A 21646-nucleotide genomic window follows, 5' to 3' on the forward strand; every position below is an offset into this window, starting at 1 on the left:
AGGTACAACAATGTAATTAAAATGAGATAAAAAAAATAATGCTGTATCAACAGTGTAATTGAGCTATGCCTTCTTTTGGTCATTTGTACCCTTTCTAACTGTATTTAATCTTTTATAACTGAAATACTGATGTGAATGAACATGTATCGATGCTTCGCAAAAATCCCATATTTATTGTAGTGATGGAATTTCAGCTGTGAAAATTTTACACACTTTTTTTTTATTTTATAGTTAAAACATTTATCAGAATTTAGGTGTACACAGTGTTCAGTACTACGGAGAACATATCGGATATCAAAACTGGTATCTGACTTTTTGGCTAACGTATATTTTCTGACATTTCAAAATGGCTATTTATTTAAAAAATAACTCCTGATATAGTAGTACTATGAACATGAAAACATGAAACAAATGACACATTCACAAAGACAAAGTACACGTTGCTGTCATTCAGATGGATGATACATAGGCGGAGGAAAGAATCATTCAGATGGCTGTGCTACTACAAATTTAAGAATCTTCAGGAGTAAAAATGTAATGAGATTCCTATACAAACTTTATACTGTAAATACAAATTTAAATACATTAAAATTTTGTAACCCTTTCTTCTCTCTTTCTCTTATTGTGTTTTTCTGCCTTGTCTGGTTTAGTTTAAACTCCCTTTTGTCTTTATATTAAACAAACAAACAAAAAAGACTAAAAACTCTCTGTTGATTATCAAGGGGAACCCACATATACAAACTGAAATCAACAGTATGTACAGACACTGCTGCCCACACACTCACTCACACACTGATTCAAACTGAAGATAAAACTGGCAGAATTTAATGTTCCTGCAAAAAGACGCAAATGGAGGATTATGATTGGTCAGGATGCTTAGTACCTGAATGGAAATGCTTGGAGCTAACAGGAGTGAGATGAGAGTATCTAACGCCAGTTATTTGTCCATCAGTTCATTTGTTTCTGGTCCTGAAAGGGTATAATGAAAAATGTCTAGGGCTGGAGTAGAGGAAACGGTGGAGGTCTTCTTATGGTCCCCCACAGTAGGAATAATCTGCTTTGTTGTGCATCACCAGCTTGTTGTCCACAAAATAGAAGCTGTCAGACTGTGTCTCATAGGGATGCTGGATCATTTCACGCACTGAGAAGGAATAAACAGACAACAGTCAGGGTTTTGTAACATTAAATCCTCGCTGAGTGGGTGCTTCTGTCTCTGGTGATTATGTGAGTGTGTTGGAGTTGTGTGCATGTCTGTGTGTAATACTCACTGATTTCCTCAGACAGTGCAGGGAACTCGTAAATGTGCTCACATGTGTTCTTGCTGCTGGGCATACAAAAGCCAAACTCGAAATCAAAGCTTTTCAGCAGCTGGTCACGGAAGTAGTGTCTCTCTATCATGCGGAAGTTGTTGATGGGGGTGTCTCCCACTGTGAACTCAACCCTGCAGAGACACAAAGAGAAAACAACTCCACCAATGCGTAAACAAATAAAAGCAGAAGATGCTAACATGGGAAAGTTTGAAGTCAGTTCTTGTTAACTTTGAGCCTGATTTTTGTAATTTTGCAATCAAAATGACACTACGATAGCATTACATTTCATCATCAAAGTAACTGCGCATGTACAGGAACACATGTCAGCATCGTTACAACTTCAACAGAGAAAAATGATCACATCAAAAAGATAGAACGCTCACAGATGGTCCAGATTATTTAATATCTTAAAAGTCTATTTGGTGACATGTTTACATTCTTTACATTGCTTCTTTAAATGAATTCATTCCTAATATTTGATTTTGTTGTTGTTTGAGTAATGAATAAAATCTGCTTTGGTGGATTTTTATTTTTGATTTTGCAACAGGCAAACATCTGTCTATCTGAGGATCCAGAGGATATCTGTGGCATCATTAAAGGAATTCCCCCTTCTTATATTGCAGGCATACTGGTCCCCTACAACCCACCAGAATGCTTTGCTCATGGACTGCAGGCTAACCTACTGTTCCTTGAATCTCTAGGTCCAGAATAGCAGCTTGATCTTTTAGTTTTTGTCTTCTCTCCTGTGGAACCAGCTGCCATTCTGGATGTGAAACACAGTTTCTCTGTCTTTAAGACTAGGCTTAAACTGACCTCGATGAGAGAACATATTCATAATTGTAATTGCAATATTTTAAAAACACTCAAAATTCTGTTCACATTCTGTTAAACTAAATGAAGCACAGTTAAAAATGAAAGTGGCAAGTAGATTTCAGGGTAGCAAAATTCTGTGACTGACGGTAGCCATGTTTTCTACTATACTGGAAGGGCTTATGTTTCTTGCATTTGGGAATCCATCCATCCATCCATCCATCCATCCATCCATCCATCCATCCATCCATCCATCCATCCATCCATCCATCCATCCATCCATCCATCCATCTTCTATACAGCTTTCAGGGTCATGGAAGCTTGAGCCAATCCCAGCAATTGGCAGGTGAGACGCAGGATACACTGTTGACAGATTGCCAGTCCACCCAGGCATTTGGAAATCATTAACAGTTATGTATTTTTTAAAAATATTTTTAAAATAACACCTTAACGGCAGCAACTAATATATGTAAGCAATTGTGTTAAAATTTTCAACACATTTAATGCATGTCTAGCATAAAACACCCCATACATCTTTCATTAATGACGGTAGGTGTCGAGAGGCAAGATGGAAAAGATGAGCTCTATGGATGGATTTGAGGGCATCGCACCTGTGGGGGATGATGGTGTTTTAACACCCACACTTGTCCTGGTGAAATGGTTTGATACCCGCACTTTCCCACCAGTTTTAAAAAAAAAACTTTACTCGCACTTTTACACAAACATCACTGATCACAGATTTTCAGGGAAGCCTTATTTTCGAGCGTGCACCACGACTTCACATGTCATGTGCACATGCACATATTAGGAAGTGTAGTGCGGTTAAAAATATGGTTATTATTAAAAAAAAAACCTCTGCTTCAGTTGTTTGCAGCGTGTTGAATCAGAAAGAGAAACGGAAAGTTCTTTTAACAACCACAAAAGGAAGCACATCAAGTGTTTGTTGTATGAGCGCTCACAGCACACAACAAACAATGCTGCTGTCCACGATGCTGAAGGAAGCAGAACGGCTCACCTGCCTCATTTGGAAGATTTAATTTGTTAATTAAATAAGTTATTAAATACACAATGTTTACAAATGAATGCTATTCTTTTCAATAAACATCAAGAACCTTATTGAAAAATTAAAAGAAACCTGAAAGTGGACTATTTTTAAGACTCCTTAAAGTATCAGCTGAATGTCTTTAGGTCCTCTGTGTTTCTAAGGAATTGAGCTTCCCTTAGCTTCCCCATAATTCAAACCCTGGCTCTGGTCCTCTTAATCAGCACATCTGCCTCCTCTTCTGCCCCTCCCTCTCCTGTTTTGTGAATCATGACACTGGCTGTTGGTGATCAGCTGGTCGACTGTCTCATGTACTGTACCATCTTTCTTATTGTGGCTGTACTAGCAAAAGTAGGCAATATTTAGCAGTCTCATGACAATCCAGCCCTTGTCACTGAAGCTGAAAAATTAAACATGTTGATAACAACGACCTATAATAATAATAATAATAATAATAATAATAAAAATTATATGACACAGTTGCTTTTTTGTACTGAAAGCATCAGTTAGTCTCAGACTACAAGTGTGATGATGAACAGCTATGAAGGAGCTCTGACAGCTATTTGGTGTCTGACTCATCAGGTGGGCTGCACTGCTCTGTGTGTTCACTCTGATCATCCTCAGCCTGTTGTCCCACATTGAAGCCCTCACACCTCCTACATCTAGTCTTCTGTCACACCAGAAGAGTTGACTGTCTTCTTTTTTCCCTTCATTTATGTGAAAGTATCAAAAGACTAAATTCTGACTTACGTGGCTCCAACCTGCCGCAACTGCAGGAAGGCTGGAGTGAACTGGTATCGAACAAAGCGGCCAGCGTTGGGGTCGCAGTGCTTTACACCTCCTGCTACAGAGAAAGTGGAATTTAAGATAAAAAAGACATTATGCTTTAATCTGTTTTTTTTTTTTTGTTGTCTTTTTTTTTTTTTTTTAGATAAATTTGGTACTGACCTGGTGTTGGAGGTTTGGTGATCTCAAACAGGACTGTCCCTGTTTCCATATCACGGATCTTAAATCTGGTGAAGTCGATCATGTGGACGTTTTCTTCTGGCGAGCACAGATAATCTGAAAAACAAACAAACAAACAAACAAAAAAAGCATCATATACACAGTTAGTAGTTGTAGTTTTCTTATCTATTTGTGATATTGAGCTTATGTAAGGCAGCAAGCAATTTGTTATTTTAAAAATGGAAAAACTATGAGAAGACACTCATTTTGTTGCTGGTCTGATCTCGATCACTTTCATTAAAATCTGTTCTGCACTGAATATATTCCTCTGACCTTTTACAAGTGCTCACCATGGTGGCCTCACAACGCTGCAGATGGAGCTATTTTCTACATTGTTTCTGTCTTTAGACCAGAGAAAATACTGACAGTATGACAAATATATATATAGGCAAGGCAAGGCAGTTTATTTGTATAGCACATTTCATGTACAGGACAATTCAAAGTGCTTTACATAAAACAAGGATATTACAGATATTTAGAATAGTAAAAGGCATCAACACATAATCAACACATAATCACAATAAAATAATAAATTACATTAAAATGATTAAAAGCAAGATAAGTTAAAAAAAAAAAAGTTACCGTGCAGATTTCATGCATAGGCACATGAGAAAAGAAATGTTTTTAACCTGGATTTAAAAATGTCTATATTTGGGGAAAGTTTAATCTCCACTGGCAGTTTGTTCCATTTGTTTGCAGCATAACAGCTAAATGCTGCTTCTCCATGTTTAGTCTGGACTCTGGCCTGGACTAGTTGACCAGAGTCTTTGGACCCAAGAGCTCTGCTAGGTTTATATTCTCTGAACATATCACAGATGTATTCTGGGCCTAAACCATTCTGGGATTTGTAAACAATCTATTCTGTGACTGACTGGAAGCCAGTGTAAAGATTTCATATATATATATAAATATATAAATATATATATTCATATATATATATATACAAAATATTATTCAACACCAGTTCAAGACACACACAGTGAGTTGTTCGTTTTACGGAAAAGAAAGGAGAACACACATGCATAATAACAAAACAAACACCACAAAATAAATAATAAATGTAATAATTACGTGCATTAATCTCAAAGCAGAATTTAGCAATCAGAGCTGATGTTGAAGGGCTAATTAGTGTACAAAAATGTTGAGCAGTGATTTAAGAGGTCCAGCGTTTCCCTCTGAGACACAGTGGAGTAGAAACAGAAAATGGCAAATAAGACTTATGTAAAGTCTTTCCTTCCTTTTGTTATTAATTTCAGTCATTTCATGTTTGACCAGATTTCGTTTTGCTCAGAGATATTTTGATCTGTTTTCTTTGCTTCTTGCAGAGGATATTAAAGATTTAAATAATTTTCTTTGTGTGTGTTTGTGGCGTGTGTAAACCCCTGAGTAAAACGATCATCACAGAGACTGTAATGTGTGGTGTACGCTTTCCTACCAGCATGTGATATTGCTCACTCCACAAGTATCTTCAAACTAGTGACACAAATGTTCGTCATACATTTATTGTCAGTGATGATTTGCTCTTATGCTGCTGTTTGTGCGTGGCTTTTTATTTGTAAGTGTGTAGACATGTGTGAGACACTCCCTTCCCACCGAGGCAGGATTACACCTAAGAGGCTTATTGTGTTTTACCATCACATGGACATTGGCAGCACACACACACACACACACACACACACACACACACACACACACACACACACACACACACACACACACACACACACACACACACACACACACACATCCGCACATGTGCATACACAAACACATGAACACACATAAATACCATCTCATTAGGGTTATGATGAGGGCAGCTAATTTTAGCATGCTATGTTGCATAAGTATGCATGGCTTTTCTTGTTGATGCTTTTTTTTAAATATATATAGCCTATATTTATTGTCTGGAAACATAAAAGCATCTGTGTATTTGTGTGCATGCACATGAACGCACATAAAGTCGCACATGAGTGTCCTCATGTATTTCTGAGGGTTAAGGAGCAGATGGGCTGCTCAGGCTTTAACCACCTGCTCAAAGATATTTATAGACCCTTTCATAAAGTGCAGAACGCAATACCTGACACCTTGTCTGGATATGTCTTACTTGCAAAACCTCACTATTTACAGCTTAATATTTAATGTAGTGGAAAAGATTCAAGACTTTGAACTTAAGATTAGATCAGAACTGATGATAAGAAGTTATTATCAGTCAGAAGAGATTCACCAACTGATTAAAGTAAATAAAGTTTTGCCGCTAACATAGCAACACATACATATATGAGGCAGTTATTTAATATATAGTAGTTGGATGGCCAGGAAATATTATGAATCTTTGGTAAAGTGATAAAGTCAGACTGCATTACTGTCAAACCCAGAGGAATGACTTCACAATCCCTATGAACATTTAAAAACACAAGAGGAAAGAGATTATTTTAAAGTGTATTTATAAAGTACCATCAGAATAAATTCAGTCTTATTAAGATTAAGCTTATGTGAAGTTTAAAACCTTTTAATACACACAGAAGCATTGACATTTGGGTGAAGTAGATCACATTGTTTTCTAGAGTTATGACATTTTTAACTAAACTCTTTCTGATGTGTAAATGAGTGTAAAGAAAACGCATGTGAATCTTACATTATTTATTTGAGAGCATATGTACATAAATTTGCATCCTCCTGAACTTGCCTTGCATAGTGACATTTGTTCAGCTGTGGCAATGATTCAGGTTTACATGCTGTAGACGTGTTTCCATGGTGAACACCACAAGATCGGAGGTAAGATTTCCATGTAAAGTTGCTCTGGCTCAGAAAAACAACTCTTTGTACTGCTTTCTAAACTGATAAGAGGGTTAAGAGAGCTGCTGTTTGATGAAGTGCCCTCTAGTGCCAGGTCATTTCATGTGAGGATCTTATCTACTCTGGGAACAAAACCAAATGTAAGCCTAAATATAAGCCTACTGAGTTTCTTTAAAGTGACAGAGAGGTAAAACATTTCCATGGGATGTAAGGATAGCCTGCCAACTATGTGGCCTGAATTTAATTATTGTAGTTAGTCTGAAATGACCTTAAGGTTTCAGTATATCATTTTGACTACAAGCTAACGACAAACTATCATATACTCTTTGCTGAGTTGAACACTGGTCCTTACACACACACGCACACGCACGCACGCACGCACACACACACACACACACACACACAAAATCTAAGATTCTGTAACATGATTTATATTATTCTATTTAAAAGAAGATAGTAAATTACTCTTAGGTTGAGCCACTGACATAGGACAGTAAGTGAGGAAAAGGTTTATCCTCAGTGTTATCCTCACTGTGCCTAAAATAGATAAAGTAATTGCAACCTCAACACAAGTTTTACAGTGGAGGATATATTAGATATGTTATATTAAATTCTGTCCGTGTGATTAATCCTGCTGACACTGAATCAAATTATCAAGCTGTACAGTGAGTAAATAACACCAACTGAAACTTGCCAATAATGGAAAAGAAGCTTAGGAACCCCCAGATCAAAGCCTTATTAATTCAATACTTAATTCGAAAGTGAGAAATTCTTTCTCTGAATGTAAATTCCAGTAAGGATGCAGCCGGACAAAATAAGCACCTTTAAATAGTAAAATACTCCTTGTATAATACACTAAATGGCTAATTGATTATATAAATAGCTCCCTTTTCTTCAGAAATCTTTTGAAAGAGTTCCTTAAATACGTCACAGATTAACTCACTATCTCTGTATGCAGATGGCTGATATATTTTTATATTTTGTGAATCAAACAAGACTACTCACTAAACTTGCTGAAAAAGACAGATGGAGCAATTCATCTGATAACACAGCCAGTGAAGTCACTTTCACTCACTACAGCAAATTCTTGCACTGCAAGCCTGACAGTCATATCATCACTCTCAGGGTCATATGAGTCTCACAGTGCACAGCAAAAATCCACTTTGATTTCATAGCCTGTGCACACAGGGCAACTTGACTGATGACAGTTGACTGTCAGTGTAGTAGCGATAAAAATTTGCTCCTTTTAGGTGCTTGGTGTTCAGCAACACTCAAATTAGGTCTAGTTGTTTGGTGAGAAAATGGACAAAATACACAAACTAAATGATGAGTGCAAGTAAACATGTCTCACTGTCACATGGGAGCTTTAGATTTAACGAAAGCCAACAGTTGACTAAACTTTGGTGATGTGACTGTCTTGAGTTTAAATACACAGTGACTGACAGATACTTCATGCAATAACCTGTTAGGAATTTTTAATCCCTTTCCTTTTCCAATTTAAGCATCACATTCAATAATGTAACACAGAAAAATGCAGATGCAATAAAAAATAAAAAAAAAACACAACCTGTCCATGTTGTATCCTGCCTATTGCCTAACTGCTAGGTTAGGCTCCAACCCAAGCAAGTATAGAAAATGAATGGATGGATGAAATCAGCAAAGGCTGTGTTTTCTTTTTCTTTTTTTTCTTTCTTTTTTTTTAGCCCTACAAGTTTTTGTAACTTTTTCATTGAAAAATAGATTCTACTCTCATGTTTGCTTAGAAAATTGCATACAGATTAACATAGCTGTCATTTTCTAGTGCTCTTTCATGAAACCAAAGCTTGCTGTTTTTATAAAGTACCAATTAAAGGTTTGGACACAATTTCCTATTAGATTGAATAACAAAATGTGTTCAAATGAACAAAACTGCTGCTAAATCTTTTCTTATGCAAGCTGCGGTTTCTAGAAAAAACGTATTTCAAACTGTCTGATAGAGTGGCACAACAAAAGGTTGACAGGGCACCAAAGATGATACTCAAGAAAAAAGAAAGGAAATTGGCATCAGATTAGTTCCGTCTTTATATTGGTACATTTTGCACAACAATATTCTCATGAAAAACAGTTGCGTGCGAAGATGGTCCCAAAGATGCTGAACTTCGATCAAACAGTAAAGCAAATTTGTGCAGTAAATTTAAGCAAAGTCACTAATTTAGTAAAGTGAAGATGCAACAAAACTTGGATTTTTTTTATCAATTAGTAAAAAAAATTTCAGGGGATGAATAAAGTTCTTCCAAACTGGTTCCAGAAACTTCCAGAAAGGGTCAGAAGAGAGAGGGTGCACCTATTTGGAAAAAGTTTTATCCTTGACTAAGGCAACATTCTAGCAGTGAATGCAGCTGCTTTTAGGAGGGACATGCATCCAAGTACTTAAGCATATTTCTTGGGCAATAGATAAAACACTATGCCTTTTTTTTTCTTTTCACTAAAATCAAGTTTAGTCTCTCCTCCTCCCTGAGCCCCCACATTACCACGGTGGAGTTTGCACATTCTAAATATCCTAGGAGCTATGTTGTCAGGGGCTTTATGCTCCTGGTAGGGTCACCCATGGCAAACAGGTCTCTAGTGAAGGGACCAGACAAAGCACGGCTCAATAGACCGCTATGGTGATTGTAAATAATAGATCCAGGTGACGTGGGTCACCGAGGCCCCTCTCTGGAAACAGGGAACAGATGCTAGCGCCTGGTGGTCCAGTCCTTGCACATGGGGCCTGGTCGGGCTTAGCCTGAAAGGGTGACATGAGCCCTCCCCACCTCCTGTGGGTTCACCACCTGCAGAGCTGTAGGGGTGAGGGACAGTGTGAGCTGGGCAGCGGCCGAAGGTGGGGACCCTGGTGGTCTGATCCTTGGTTGCAAAAGCTATTCCTAGGGACATAAAACTTCAATGTACAGCTTGGTCTCTGGAACCACTGTCCTTGAGAAGGGCTGGACCCTCTTCCATTCTGGAATTACTCCCGGTGAGAGGCACTGAGCAGGTGTGGGCATAGTAATTGCCACCTGACTTGGAGGCTGTATGTTGGGATTTACCCCAACATAAGAGCTGTCCGATTGTCGTATGACTGGTGCCAGAGCTTGGTCCGCATTGCTGGCAGTAAATCAGATTTGTTTTATTTCTGTTCATAGCTTTTATGGACAGAATTTCTAGGTGCAGCTGAGATGTTGAGGGGATTTGGTTTGGTGGCCTCAGGACTGGGTCTCTGCTTTTTGCAGATGATGTGGTTCTGTTGGACCGCGATTCCTCGCTGAGAGATTTGCAGCTGAGTGTGAAGCAGCTGGGATGAAAATCAGCACCTCCAAATATGAGACCACAGTTCTCAGCCAGAAAAGGGTGGAGTGTGCTTTCCCCAAGTTGGGAATGAGGTTGTGCCCCAAGTGGAAGAGTTTAAGTATTTTGGGGTCTTGTTCACGAGTGAGGGAAAGACGGACCAGGAGATCAACAGGCAGATTGGTGCAGTGTCTGCATTGGTCTGTCATGGTAAAGAAGAAGCTATGTTCCTACCTTCACTTATGGTCACTGTGGGTAGTGACCAAAAGAACAAGATCACGAATACAAGTGGCTGAAATCAGTTTTCTCTGCAGTGTGGCCAGGCTCTCCCTAAGAGATAGGGTGAGAAGCTCAATGATCTGGAAGGGGCTCAGAGTAGAGTTGCTGCTCTTCTGCATCGGGAGGAGCCAGGTGACTTGGCTCTGGTCAGGATGCTTCCTGGATGCCTCCCTGGTGAGGTGTTTCTAGCACGTCACACTGGAAGGAGATCCCGGGGAAGACCCAGGACATGCTGGAGGGACTATATTTCTTGGGTGGCCTGGGAATGCTTAGGGATCTCCCTGAATGAGCTGGCAAATGTGGCTGGGGAGAGGGACATCTGGTCTTCCCTGCTTAGGCTGCTGCCTACCCGACCCCGAATAAGCAGTAGAAAATGGATGAATGGAAGTTCAATCTCATAGGAAAGTTTTTTTTTTATCTGTTCCAGAAAGGAACAGTCTTTCAGTTTATCTGTATAAGACCTGAATACAGCTGTTGTTTTATGTACAGTAATCCCGCCACTTGTGTCGATTATTGAGGATTAGAGCCAGGCTGACTGTTTACAGTTTTTGTGCTAAGCTGACTGACTGTAACTAATTGTTGACCATTGCTTACATTTAATGAAGCCATTTTCAAGCAGTATCAGTGCTCTGTTCCTTTCGTGGGTGTGTACAGCTGCTTAAAACATCATTCCTCTAATAGGGACATAATATCAGGAAATGAAGCCTACTATTACTGTGCACCAATGTAAAGCATTACCTCAAAGTATCAGAATTAATATGACTATTTCTGTTTTCTGCTGTAAAATTAAAACTCAAACATACAAATGAAAGAAAACACAACACATGTGATCATGGCTCAGTTCTGTCTTTAACTCTCATACATACTTAAAGTGCTCCACTTCACTTCCTTCAACACTGTCACCTAGCAACGCTCTCTCTTATAGTGCAGTAGCTCGATCAACATGTCTTTTCCTTCCCCTCATCTACCTGCCTCCTTCACAACAACAAGGTGCAGAGGTGAATCAAAGGAGAGTATTATAGGTTGTGCATCAGTGGTATGCAAATTAAATGTTCCACGTCTGGGAATTGATGAAGGAATACCTGAGGCCTCATCTTATAGAGGACAAACCATTCACTTTATTTCCCAACCCTGAGGCACGGAAGGAATACAAACCAAGGCAAAATGTTAAGATGCTAAATTTTCCTGTCCCTGTAGGTATGATAGGTTTATCATTTACTTCCGTCACAGGTGATCTGCTTTAATTACAGTATACTATATTTCTGCATTCAATTTCCAGATCTTCCATTTGTGAAATTTCTTAAAAAACAAACAAACAAACAACAAAACAACAACAGGACTTTATTGTGTTTTTGTAACAATCAGTCTTTCCAATGCTAAAACCCATTAGTCATCAACCTAAAGACTAGCATTAGGTTTTTGACATTATTATTTTCACTCAAATTAATTTTAAAGTCAAAGCAGTCTCGAACAAAAGCCATTGCCAGCAGTACCTTTAAAGAGAGTAAAATTAGCAACGAGTCTTGAATCATGCGGTGTTCCAGTATTCAAATACACCAAGTCTGTTTGACACCAAAGTGGCAGTCACACAGAGCAAGTGAGCTGCTACTTATAGCTCCTTAATCTTCAAGATTAGCCTGGAGTTACAGACTTCCAGCCACAGGGATTGACTTCACATGCCTTATTCTTTCCATCTGACTGCGGTCTCTGATCAATGCCGAGACCTTGTGTTGAATTAATCTAAGGACACAAGGAAGAACAATGCAAATGTGTTAGGACTTGTCCTCGTGTTTAAACAATTTATAGCCGATGGCACCTAGTGAAATTGCCACTAAATGATGATGTTCCCGTCATGATGTACAGCACACCTGTGCATGGCAGGCTGCTTCATGTCTTTCAGTTTACAGCACCTGTAGGCAAACTGGCAAATGGTGAGGTTCATGGAGGGGTTGCATTCTGAACAGCTGAATGCAAATGAGATTCTTTCTTCTTATCTTTCTCCATGATACAGCTGGAGGAAAAAAAAGAATTCTTTTTTGAGGAAGCATGTTATGATTGAGGTTGAGAATGGCAGTCAACCAAGACACCATTCATGAAAAAAAAACAAAAAAAAAAAAACAAAACTTAAGAAGCTCTTTTGCTACATCCTTTTGTTGGAAATACAAAGAACTTTTTTATTCTTTTCAAGAATAATTACATTACATGTGATGAGGAATATCAGTCGTGTGCTCATGTGAAAGAAGCACTAAATATGAGGTTACAACCAAAATCCAGTTGTTTTAAATTGAAAGGAAACACATTTTGTTACATGTGCTGTCCCCTGTTTTCGGCCCTGTTTTTCTGCTAAACAAAGCAAACCTTGTCTTTGCGACAAAGCTTGAAATTTAAAATGACATTTGTAAAATCACTACAAAAGCTGAGAAAGTTAAGAAGACAAACATATTAGTTCATTAGCCATAGATAATAAAAGATTAATGGATTTTATAATCACAAGGGCAGAGTTACTAGCATGCATGTGGATGCAAGCATCTATTATTCAGGTGAACCTTAACACCAATTTATTATTGAGTATGAGCAAACTTCTATCCTCACACACATAGCTACACACAGACACTTTGTCAGATTTAAGGTCAGACTTGATGAAGAACCTTGAGTGACACAAATGATTTGTCTGCCCACCCTCCACCTTTCCTTTGATTAGCCTAGCAGACAATTTGTAGAAGGCCTAAAAAGAGTCACTGCAAATCATTGCATAAATCAAGGGTAAATGTTTACAAATTTCACATATCAACAGCATGGATATTCTAAACTAAAACTCTTTTGTCTGTGGGAATTCAATGTAAAAGTAACCCTCCAAGCACATTTAAATAAGTGACAAAACAAACTCTTTAAGAGCTTAATGAAAGCAGCTCTACTATTCTAAGTGGCAGAAGTGAACTCCCTGCAATGCACATCCAAGAACCCAGAAGAAAGTCAACACATTAACATTAATCATGAATAGATCCCTACTTTTATTAAGTTTGAAGTCTTTAAATAGCGTTCATCAGAAGAAAAGATCCTTGTGTTAGTCTGCCAGGTGCATAATAGGATTATGATGTATAATTAATGAAAGTAGAGGCTCCTACAAATAGGTGACATTTGGTCAAAAAACGTTTCCATCTAATTCTGAATTCTTAAAAATCAAGACCACTGATGTGTACCTCTTTCAGAAAAGTGGGGGATTTACACCCTTCTCTTCTTATTGGTATACAGGCATTTATTGCATCTGATACTAATGGACTAATAGAGAAAATAAACATAAAATCACATTTATGCTGTACAAAATATATGCATGATCAAGCTACCTCTTCTAGTGAAACTAAAACAAATCAGGATCTGTTCAGGGCCACACACAAATAGAAGTAGGATTCATAGGTAGTTTTATTTCATTGGTTTACCAGTGACAAGAAATTGCAAACTACTGGAATGTTGAGACAGATGATTTTTGTTGCATGACCTGCGTTTCTGTCATCAGGAATTATACCCATTTGTTGGCCTATGCTAGTTTTACTCCAAATCAGCAAATGGCAGGGTATTTAAAATGCATACAGTCCGGATTGATCTCACAACTTCAATGTAGACCTGCAGTCTCATAATCAACATTTTGCAAAACATATTAGCAATTACTCAGTCAACAAACATTTCCTTGCAATCTAACATACATCTTTCATTTTTTCCATAATAGAATTTTTGCCAGCACTGATTTGACTTAGAAGTTAAGGATCAGTGTTAACGACTGATTCAAGTGGAATAAACCATTCTGTCTGTGTCAGATCTCACTAAAACAATAACCATGCACAGCAATGCACAGAAGATTATACAGATCAATTTTAATTAAAGCTATATCCACTGTGTTGGCAGGCATCACAGAATGGAAATCCCATTGGAAAAAGAATTCCTCTTTGTCCCTGACTTATTAAAGCCAATCAATTGATCACTCATCGGTATAAAAGGAACAAAAATGCTTTGTGTAAATTGCCTGGATGAGGCAGAATTATCAACCAGTAAACCTTTGTGTCAAGAATATCCAGTCCAACAAAACATCTGATGTGGTTGGCATTCCTCATACCATGACAAAATATTCTAAATACTGCATTGTGACTTTAAATGTTTGAAAATGTGTGCATTTAACTGTAAAGAAATTGGAATGTCAGATTTACTGAAAATAAACTGAAAAGACAAGAATTTGTAACTAACTGCCTTCAAAATCTGTTTTAAATAAAATGTTTAAAGTCAGGTATAAGACAAAATATGAATGGTTCTAGTTTACTTTGTGTCGAAACAGGCATCAGCATACTTTCAAAGTGCCCATTGGATGCTCGAACATGGTCTCAGACTCTTCCATAGTGATAGGATTCAAACTTATTTTTTACATAAAACAAAGTTCTTACTCATCACAAGGATCATGATGGCATCAAACCTTTAAGCCAAATCATTAAGTAAAAGTTTAATAAAAGTTCTACACATGCCTGTCTATGATTTTTCTGCTTATTGAGACACTTGTTGATGTGAAAAGAGTTAATCTGTCAACACACAACAACAATGTTAAGACAAGACTTAAATAATGTTAGAGATGTAGCACCAAGGATTTTAATACTGCTCAGCATCATTGCCATATTTTTGGTGTTTACCCTTGAATCACCTGAACACACATTTGCTGCTGTGTAAAGTTGTAAAATCCTGTCTGGGTATAATATGAGGTTCAGTGTTCACTCTTTATAACCACTGATTTTTATGGCTTCACTGGCAGTAATTAGCAGTATTGTATAATAACATGATTGGGTGGAGAGACCATTAAGAATTTCAGCAATAGTTAAATTATGTAAACATAATTGGTTAGCTTTTGGTCAATTCTATGGTCACCTTGGGGGTTTGAGGACAGGTTGACAAAACACACCATCTGTACTTTTACTGCTCTGTCTTTACAACATTTTTTTTTGTGTATGGACATAATGACATCTGATACCTTCCCACTGATCTCCCACCAGTTATATTTACAAAAATATTAGTCACTCTGTAGTGGTACATGGCTCTGATGCTAATAATTGGAAACTATTAAACTGTCTTCAAAATAATTTTTGTTGCTGCAATGTTCCTTAATCATATCCCAATGCTATCCCTGATTTCCAGTAATGCTTCTTCACTTTCACGTTCTGTTTTATTATTGAGTTAATGCTTAACAGAGGGCTGATATCAGTTAACATCAGGAGACAGGTTTGTATATGGAGTTTGTTAGTGTACTTTGATAGTTTAAGTCATAGGTATGCTTATCTAGCCCTCTCTCACAGCAAAACACTACATCATTTTCAATCACTCAGCCCCTCCTGTGCAGATTTTAGATTGCTTCTCATTTGTAAAGCAACAGTCAGTTTGTGAAAATTTGATTAACTATTGTGACCTAAAGCATCTCCATGAAGCTGTTTCTGAGGCCAAGAGTATAAAAATAGTTAAAATTGTGTCTGTAGACATGAATCAATAAATTAAGCTTTCACAACTACTGTGTCACACTTTGCTGTGAGACTGGATTGATTTATCACATTGAATGATCTCACAGGAATACCTGAAATATGCAGGTCATGCACTAACAATGCATGACCTGGTGGTTGCTGATCCGGTCTCAAGATAGAAGATGTAAAACTACACTGTTGAGCAGAGCAAGACTTTCCACATATTAGTTGATTATCATGTTGACATGATGACATTCATGCTCCACGTCTCACTATATACATCATCAGGTTCAGTTCCCATGTTTGGCCACCTGCAAACAGGAAGGATGGTAACACAGAAGGTGCTAATTCCATGCAAGACATCACAAGTTTGAAATCTATCCTGCACAAGCTTTTATGCAAATTTTCACTTTTCTATTTTACTTCCACTTGAAATGTTTAGGTTTAAGGGTTAAAAACATATAGTAAGAGTTAGAATAAAATAAATGGTTAGGTTTAGATGTTAATAATTGTATGGTTTGAATTATATTTAACACCTTCTAATTATCATAAGTTACAATTCCCATCACATCATTTGGAGGCTGCATCAAGAAAAAACAGACTTATGGTGCCATCTCACAGTTCAAACATGGACCGTGACACTCCTGCATTTTGGCGATAGGGACAAACATACCTATCACACATTTTCTGGTGAGACTGGACTGGCTGGTATAATACTGAACTCTAAAATTCTGTTGCTTGTTACCATGTAATGAGAATAGTTTAAAACTACTTGACTGAGGATAATAGATCAGCTGCATCCACCAATCACAGCAAAGTGTCCCGCTGTCAGATTCAAGCAGCACTGGACACACTTGAGACATGCATAATTAGTACACTTAAAAGAAAAAAAATAGCATGCAAACACTTTATTTGCTGCACTGCTGTGTATGCTGTCCGAATACCATCATAACAACGTGTTAGGTCAGACATCTTTAGCTAGTAGAGTAGGGTGCGATAATCCAAGTGAACAGTGTCTTTGAAATGTATAGCTGCACAGCTCTGCTCTCACTAAACAGGAAATTCTCATTTATTTGCTGCTGTATTGGTGTGCTTTTGTGAAAACATAGATAAGAAGAAAATAGAATAGAAGTAATCAAGTACTGCAGCACAAAATCTCTGACAATGATCAAACAGCACAGTGAACGTTTTTCAAAAATGTAGATTGATTTTAACCACACTGAAATCCATTTCATCCTTCTGCTGTCCATCAGCAGTACTGTAATTCCTGATATAAAGTTACAAAATCATACTAGCAGTTTCAGTATTGTCTGTTTTAAATCATGCAAAAATTAGACTGAAGGTAGTGCTTCTCATATGCTAGGATTGTATTTATTTTCAGTCCTAACAATGAGACTTGTGCCTCGCTTATTAGCATGGGACCAAGCATGACAGACAGAATAGAGTCATATACTCCCCAAAAGCATAACTGAAAGAGTCGTTTTCACCCCAGGACAGGGTATTTTCTCCACCTCTCTTTTCTTTGTGGAATAGATAGCGTATTTCTCATGGCTGGGTCTTGGACACTTTCTCTTGTCTCGTCTGTTTTGTTTTGTATGTGTCTATTTTAAGTTGTGTCCCAAATAACAAAAAGAAAGAAAGAAAGAAAGAAAGAAAGAAAGAAAGAAAGAAAGAAAGAAAGAAAGAAAGCAGATTTAAAATTAGTCTTATAAATATATCGAGTCTTATATCGACTGCTAGCAGGCTACAAAGGTCATCTTTGACCAATAGTAATGTATTTAGTAAACCCATACAAGAAAAGGAGGCATAACATAAACTACATTTCTTAGCATACACTTTGTCTCATAAGTCATTATTACCTGAGGTACATCACTTGGTTACAGAAAGCTGTGTTACGGCCCTTCCAACATAATCCAGATTACATGTCAGAGGAGAGTGGAGATTACCGCACCATCACTAGTGATTTAGGAATTATCGCACTGATGCAGCTCTGGTGTGGCTTCTCCACTGAGAAGCTACCAAATGAAAACAGACGTGATTGTCAGAGAGGGCAGTGTGACTGAGTGGGTTTTGTGATTTTGCAGTGTGATTGAGCTTGAGTGAGATCAGTTCAATTTCTTGTCTTACTGTGAACACGGATTTATAAAAATGGAGACAACTGAATACAATAAATATGCCTAAAGCAGTGCGTTGTTTAAGGGTATGGCCATGATCTAGCATGATTTTATTTGGTAATTTTGCATTTAGAAATCTGGAAGAAGGAGAAATCTTTTTCATAATTAAAATAAAATAAAAATAAAATAAAATAAACCCACCAGTCTTCTTCAAACTGTCAAAGATCTTCCTCCTCAATTTCTTACTTGCAGAGATCAACGTTTGATGATGCCTAATGGCACTAAATTATGGTATGGTTTTCCCCTCTTGGCTAAAAGCAATTCCTCTACATAAATGTTATGAAAGATGTTTAAAAGAACAATTAAAAGCTATTTTTTAACTTCAAAAAAGGTATTGTTATAAAGTATTGTTGTACATGTTTTTACATTTCATATTCTTCAGTAACAGTGACATGAATGCAACTTTGTTTAAGAGTCACAGGTGGTATTGAAGCTCATACCGCAGGGCCATACAGTATACGTCATTATATATGCCCAATTACTCATATATCTAAGTACTCACATATCTACCAATACTAACTTATTTATTCTTCTTTTATTGGCATTCATTTGTTGTTGGCGATTTATTTTGTTTTATTATAATTTGTCTGCACTTTTGCAAGACATTAAGCTTTTAATAACAGTATTCTATGTTATTTGTATTATTATTATTATTAGTTATATTCTTTTGTCTGCGTTGCTTATTTTAATACTAACTAAACAAAATTTTTTTTTCATTGGGTTTATTAAGTCTTCTGTTATATTTACACATTCAGTTGTGATTCCAAACCATCTCCATAAACTGTATAGTTTTTATAGTATTTCATCTTACTGTTCTTTCATCCTCAGTTGCAGCTTCAAGGTGTTAGATTGCCTGAGCAACCTGCATGAAACATTTTGGTCAGCAAAAGCTCTTTTATTTATTTATTTTTAGTACAATATCTTTTCTTTAACTGCTTAGCTAATTTAGGGGCCGTCTGGATGAGAGTTTGTGTGAGGCCAGTCCGAATCCATTACATAACCTAGACACAGTTTTAATTATATGGTAAACAGCAAAGTGACAGTACTCTCACCTTGGTGTTTGTTCCGACTGACTACTATCTGCAGTGAGCCATAATCAGAGGATCAGATCTTAGGCCACCTGTTACCTCAGAGCTGTGGGTGTCATGAGGTGAAGGAGTAGTAAGAGCCAGTCTTTTTTTTTTTTTTTTTACCCGTTTCCACCAGGATTTTACAGGCACACCAGAAAATACAAACATTCATTCTGTTTCTGTGTCAGTGACAATACAATCAGACTCTCACAAATAAGACCAGCTGCCAGCACAGTGCAGAGTTATTCGAAACCCACGTAAACCAACCTTTCACAAGAAATCTTGGCTTTAATCCCCAATAGCATTTGCCCTTGGTCAAGATACACCTGCTCACTCGCTACAATGCAGACCGGTTAAAAGTGGTTAGTCTTATTTAAAGCTATAGACACTCAGATCCTCTCAGGCTGTGTCGCTGTCCATGGTAGTAGGTTACCTCGAGACAAGCAATAAATTCAGTGAATAAACGCACATTAAGGCAGCAGCGCGTGGTTTCCACCTATCCCCTATAATAATAAAATATGTTCGTACCAACTACAGTAGGTTACTTACTCTTGGTGATCTTCTGTAGCCCAAGCACATCCTCGGGTGTTATTACGGTATTTTTTCGCAATTCTTCTTCGGTTTTAACCGGGATTCCCATGTCTGCTGAGTTGCAGCCTTGCTGCACTTTCATGTCCAGCAGAAGAGCGTTTGTTTGGTGCGCGCCCTGGCAGGAACTGAAGCTTTCTTTCTTGATGCTCTCGGCGTCGCGTCGCCGCAGAAGCAGATTTATTTAGTTGCGTCGGAGCTTTTGGTTGCGCGCTGGCTAATACACCGTGCAGCAAACAGGCTCAGTGCTGCTACAAGAATAACTCATTCTTCGTGCCTCCTCCCCTTCTCGATCCGTTAAAAGATAAAAATCAGCCCTTAGCTCCCTCTCTCCCTCCCGTACCAAAGGCTCATCGGCTCTCCTCACAAGCTATTTAATCCAAATCCAGTGGCTTTAAACCGACCAGTGGTGCGTTGTTGTCCATCTGCGCCCCTACACCAGTATGCGCATGGCTGAGCTTTAATCAACAGCAGTAACTCGTTTCTCTCTTCAGAGTTGATATGTTTACCTCCACACGCACAGATTTGACAGCAATGGCTCAGTAGTTGCACACCCTAACAGCATGATCTTTCCAGCTTTTAGAAGCCAGTACAGACTTGTTCTTGGGCCGTGAAACGCATTGTTTGTTGCATTATCACCCTGTGCTGACAGACAACAACTAGTTTTTAGACAATGGCCATGACTTCCACTTGCGTCATGTGCCAACATAGTCTCGTGTACATAAGTGTACATACTTAGAGTATTCTGCAAGTGAGCATTCTGGCTTCATAGATATTTATTTGCAGCTTCCCACCCAAATGAATTTGTATGCCAAGCATTGTATAAACCATTACATGCGATGAAAAAATGGAGTGTGTAGTTATTGGGGAATTTTACTGAATCACAATAAAAATGCCAGTTTTCTTTTCTCCCTGCAATGTTTTCTTTCAAAGATAATGTTTTGTTTTTCTGTATAATATTTGCCAACTGGTCATTACTTGGATTCAAGTAGATAATTTAGAGATGATTTTGGGTTGCTATTGTGTTTCTTTTTTATTTCATGTGTTTAGAATGAATTGAAAAGCTAAATTGTCAGCTGAAAAAAATCAAATGATATTCCTAAAAGGCACAAACATGCACTGCAGAGTTGGAAGATGGTTTCCATTCATGTTCATATAACAAACATTTTGATTCACAGTTAATTAAGTATAAAACCAATTTTGAGTGTCTTCCTTTATCAAGTGAAAAACAGTAACTTATATGTACAAACTATTTCAGAAAAACTCTATAGAGTAAGCTGAACAACACATTCTCATATAGGCTGCCTGATCCATTGACTGGTAGACACAACATGAAATGTATAAACACAAAATTACATGACGCACAAAGAATGACTGCTTGATAAGAACAACAATTCACTAATACATCTTCACATGGTAAATAATCATTTGAAATTTTAAGTAAATGATCTTAACACTTTTTTTCTGACACTATATAAAACAGACTATATAATAACATCTTAACCTTTTAAAAAATACACTTAAAGTCAAACAAAGACGTAAATGAGGATAAATCTTTCAGGTATGATATTTTTATTTAATTTGATTCAATTGGAAAGTTGCTTTCCAGATGCCAGCATCCCTGAGAAAGTGTAAAACCTCTGGACAGCCCCGTCAATGAGCTGAAACAGACCAACAATAAGACAACTCTGCGAAGTCTTCTTCCTTGTTTAATTGCTGCTGCCCTCCAGTCACCCAGCAGGCTTTGGCTTTGTGATGAGGAGATAGTGCCTCCCCCTGCTTT

The 21646-nt window shown here is 37.7% G+C and overlaps 1 protein-coding gene across 2 annotated transcripts; it reads right to left on the minus strand.

The window, feature by feature from the left end:
• Window positions 1-200: 200 nt before the first annotated feature.
• Window positions 201-20293, minus strand: unc119a (unc-119 homolog a (C. elegans)). Of its 2 annotated transcripts, none has more exons than XM_041995852.1 (5): window positions 19825-20293; window positions 4111-4224; window positions 3913-4003; window positions 1269-1441; window positions 201-1141 (listed from the first exon to the last, which is right to left on the minus strand). In XM_041995852.1, the coding sequence occupies exons 1-5, from the start codon at window positions 19946-19948 to the stop codon at window positions 1029-1031; spliced, it is 615 nt and encodes a 204-aa protein (XP_041851786.1). In that variant the 5' UTR covers window positions 19949-20293; the 3' UTR covers window positions 201-1028. The 2 variants fall into 2 exon arrangements, with proteins under 2 accessions (XP_041851786.1, XP_041851785.1); XM_041995851.1 differs by having other exon boundaries at window positions 3913-4006.
• Between the last annotated feature and the right edge of the window lie 1353 nt (window positions 20294-21646).

Source organism: Melanotaenia boesemani, chromosome 9, assembly GCF_017639745.1.
Source record: "Melanotaenia boesemani isolate fMelBoe1 chromosome 9, fMelBoe1.pri, whole genome shotgun sequence".
Classification (NCBI taxonomy): domain Eukaryota; kingdom Metazoa; phylum Chordata; class Actinopteri; order Atheriniformes; family Melanotaeniidae; genus Melanotaenia; species Melanotaenia boesemani.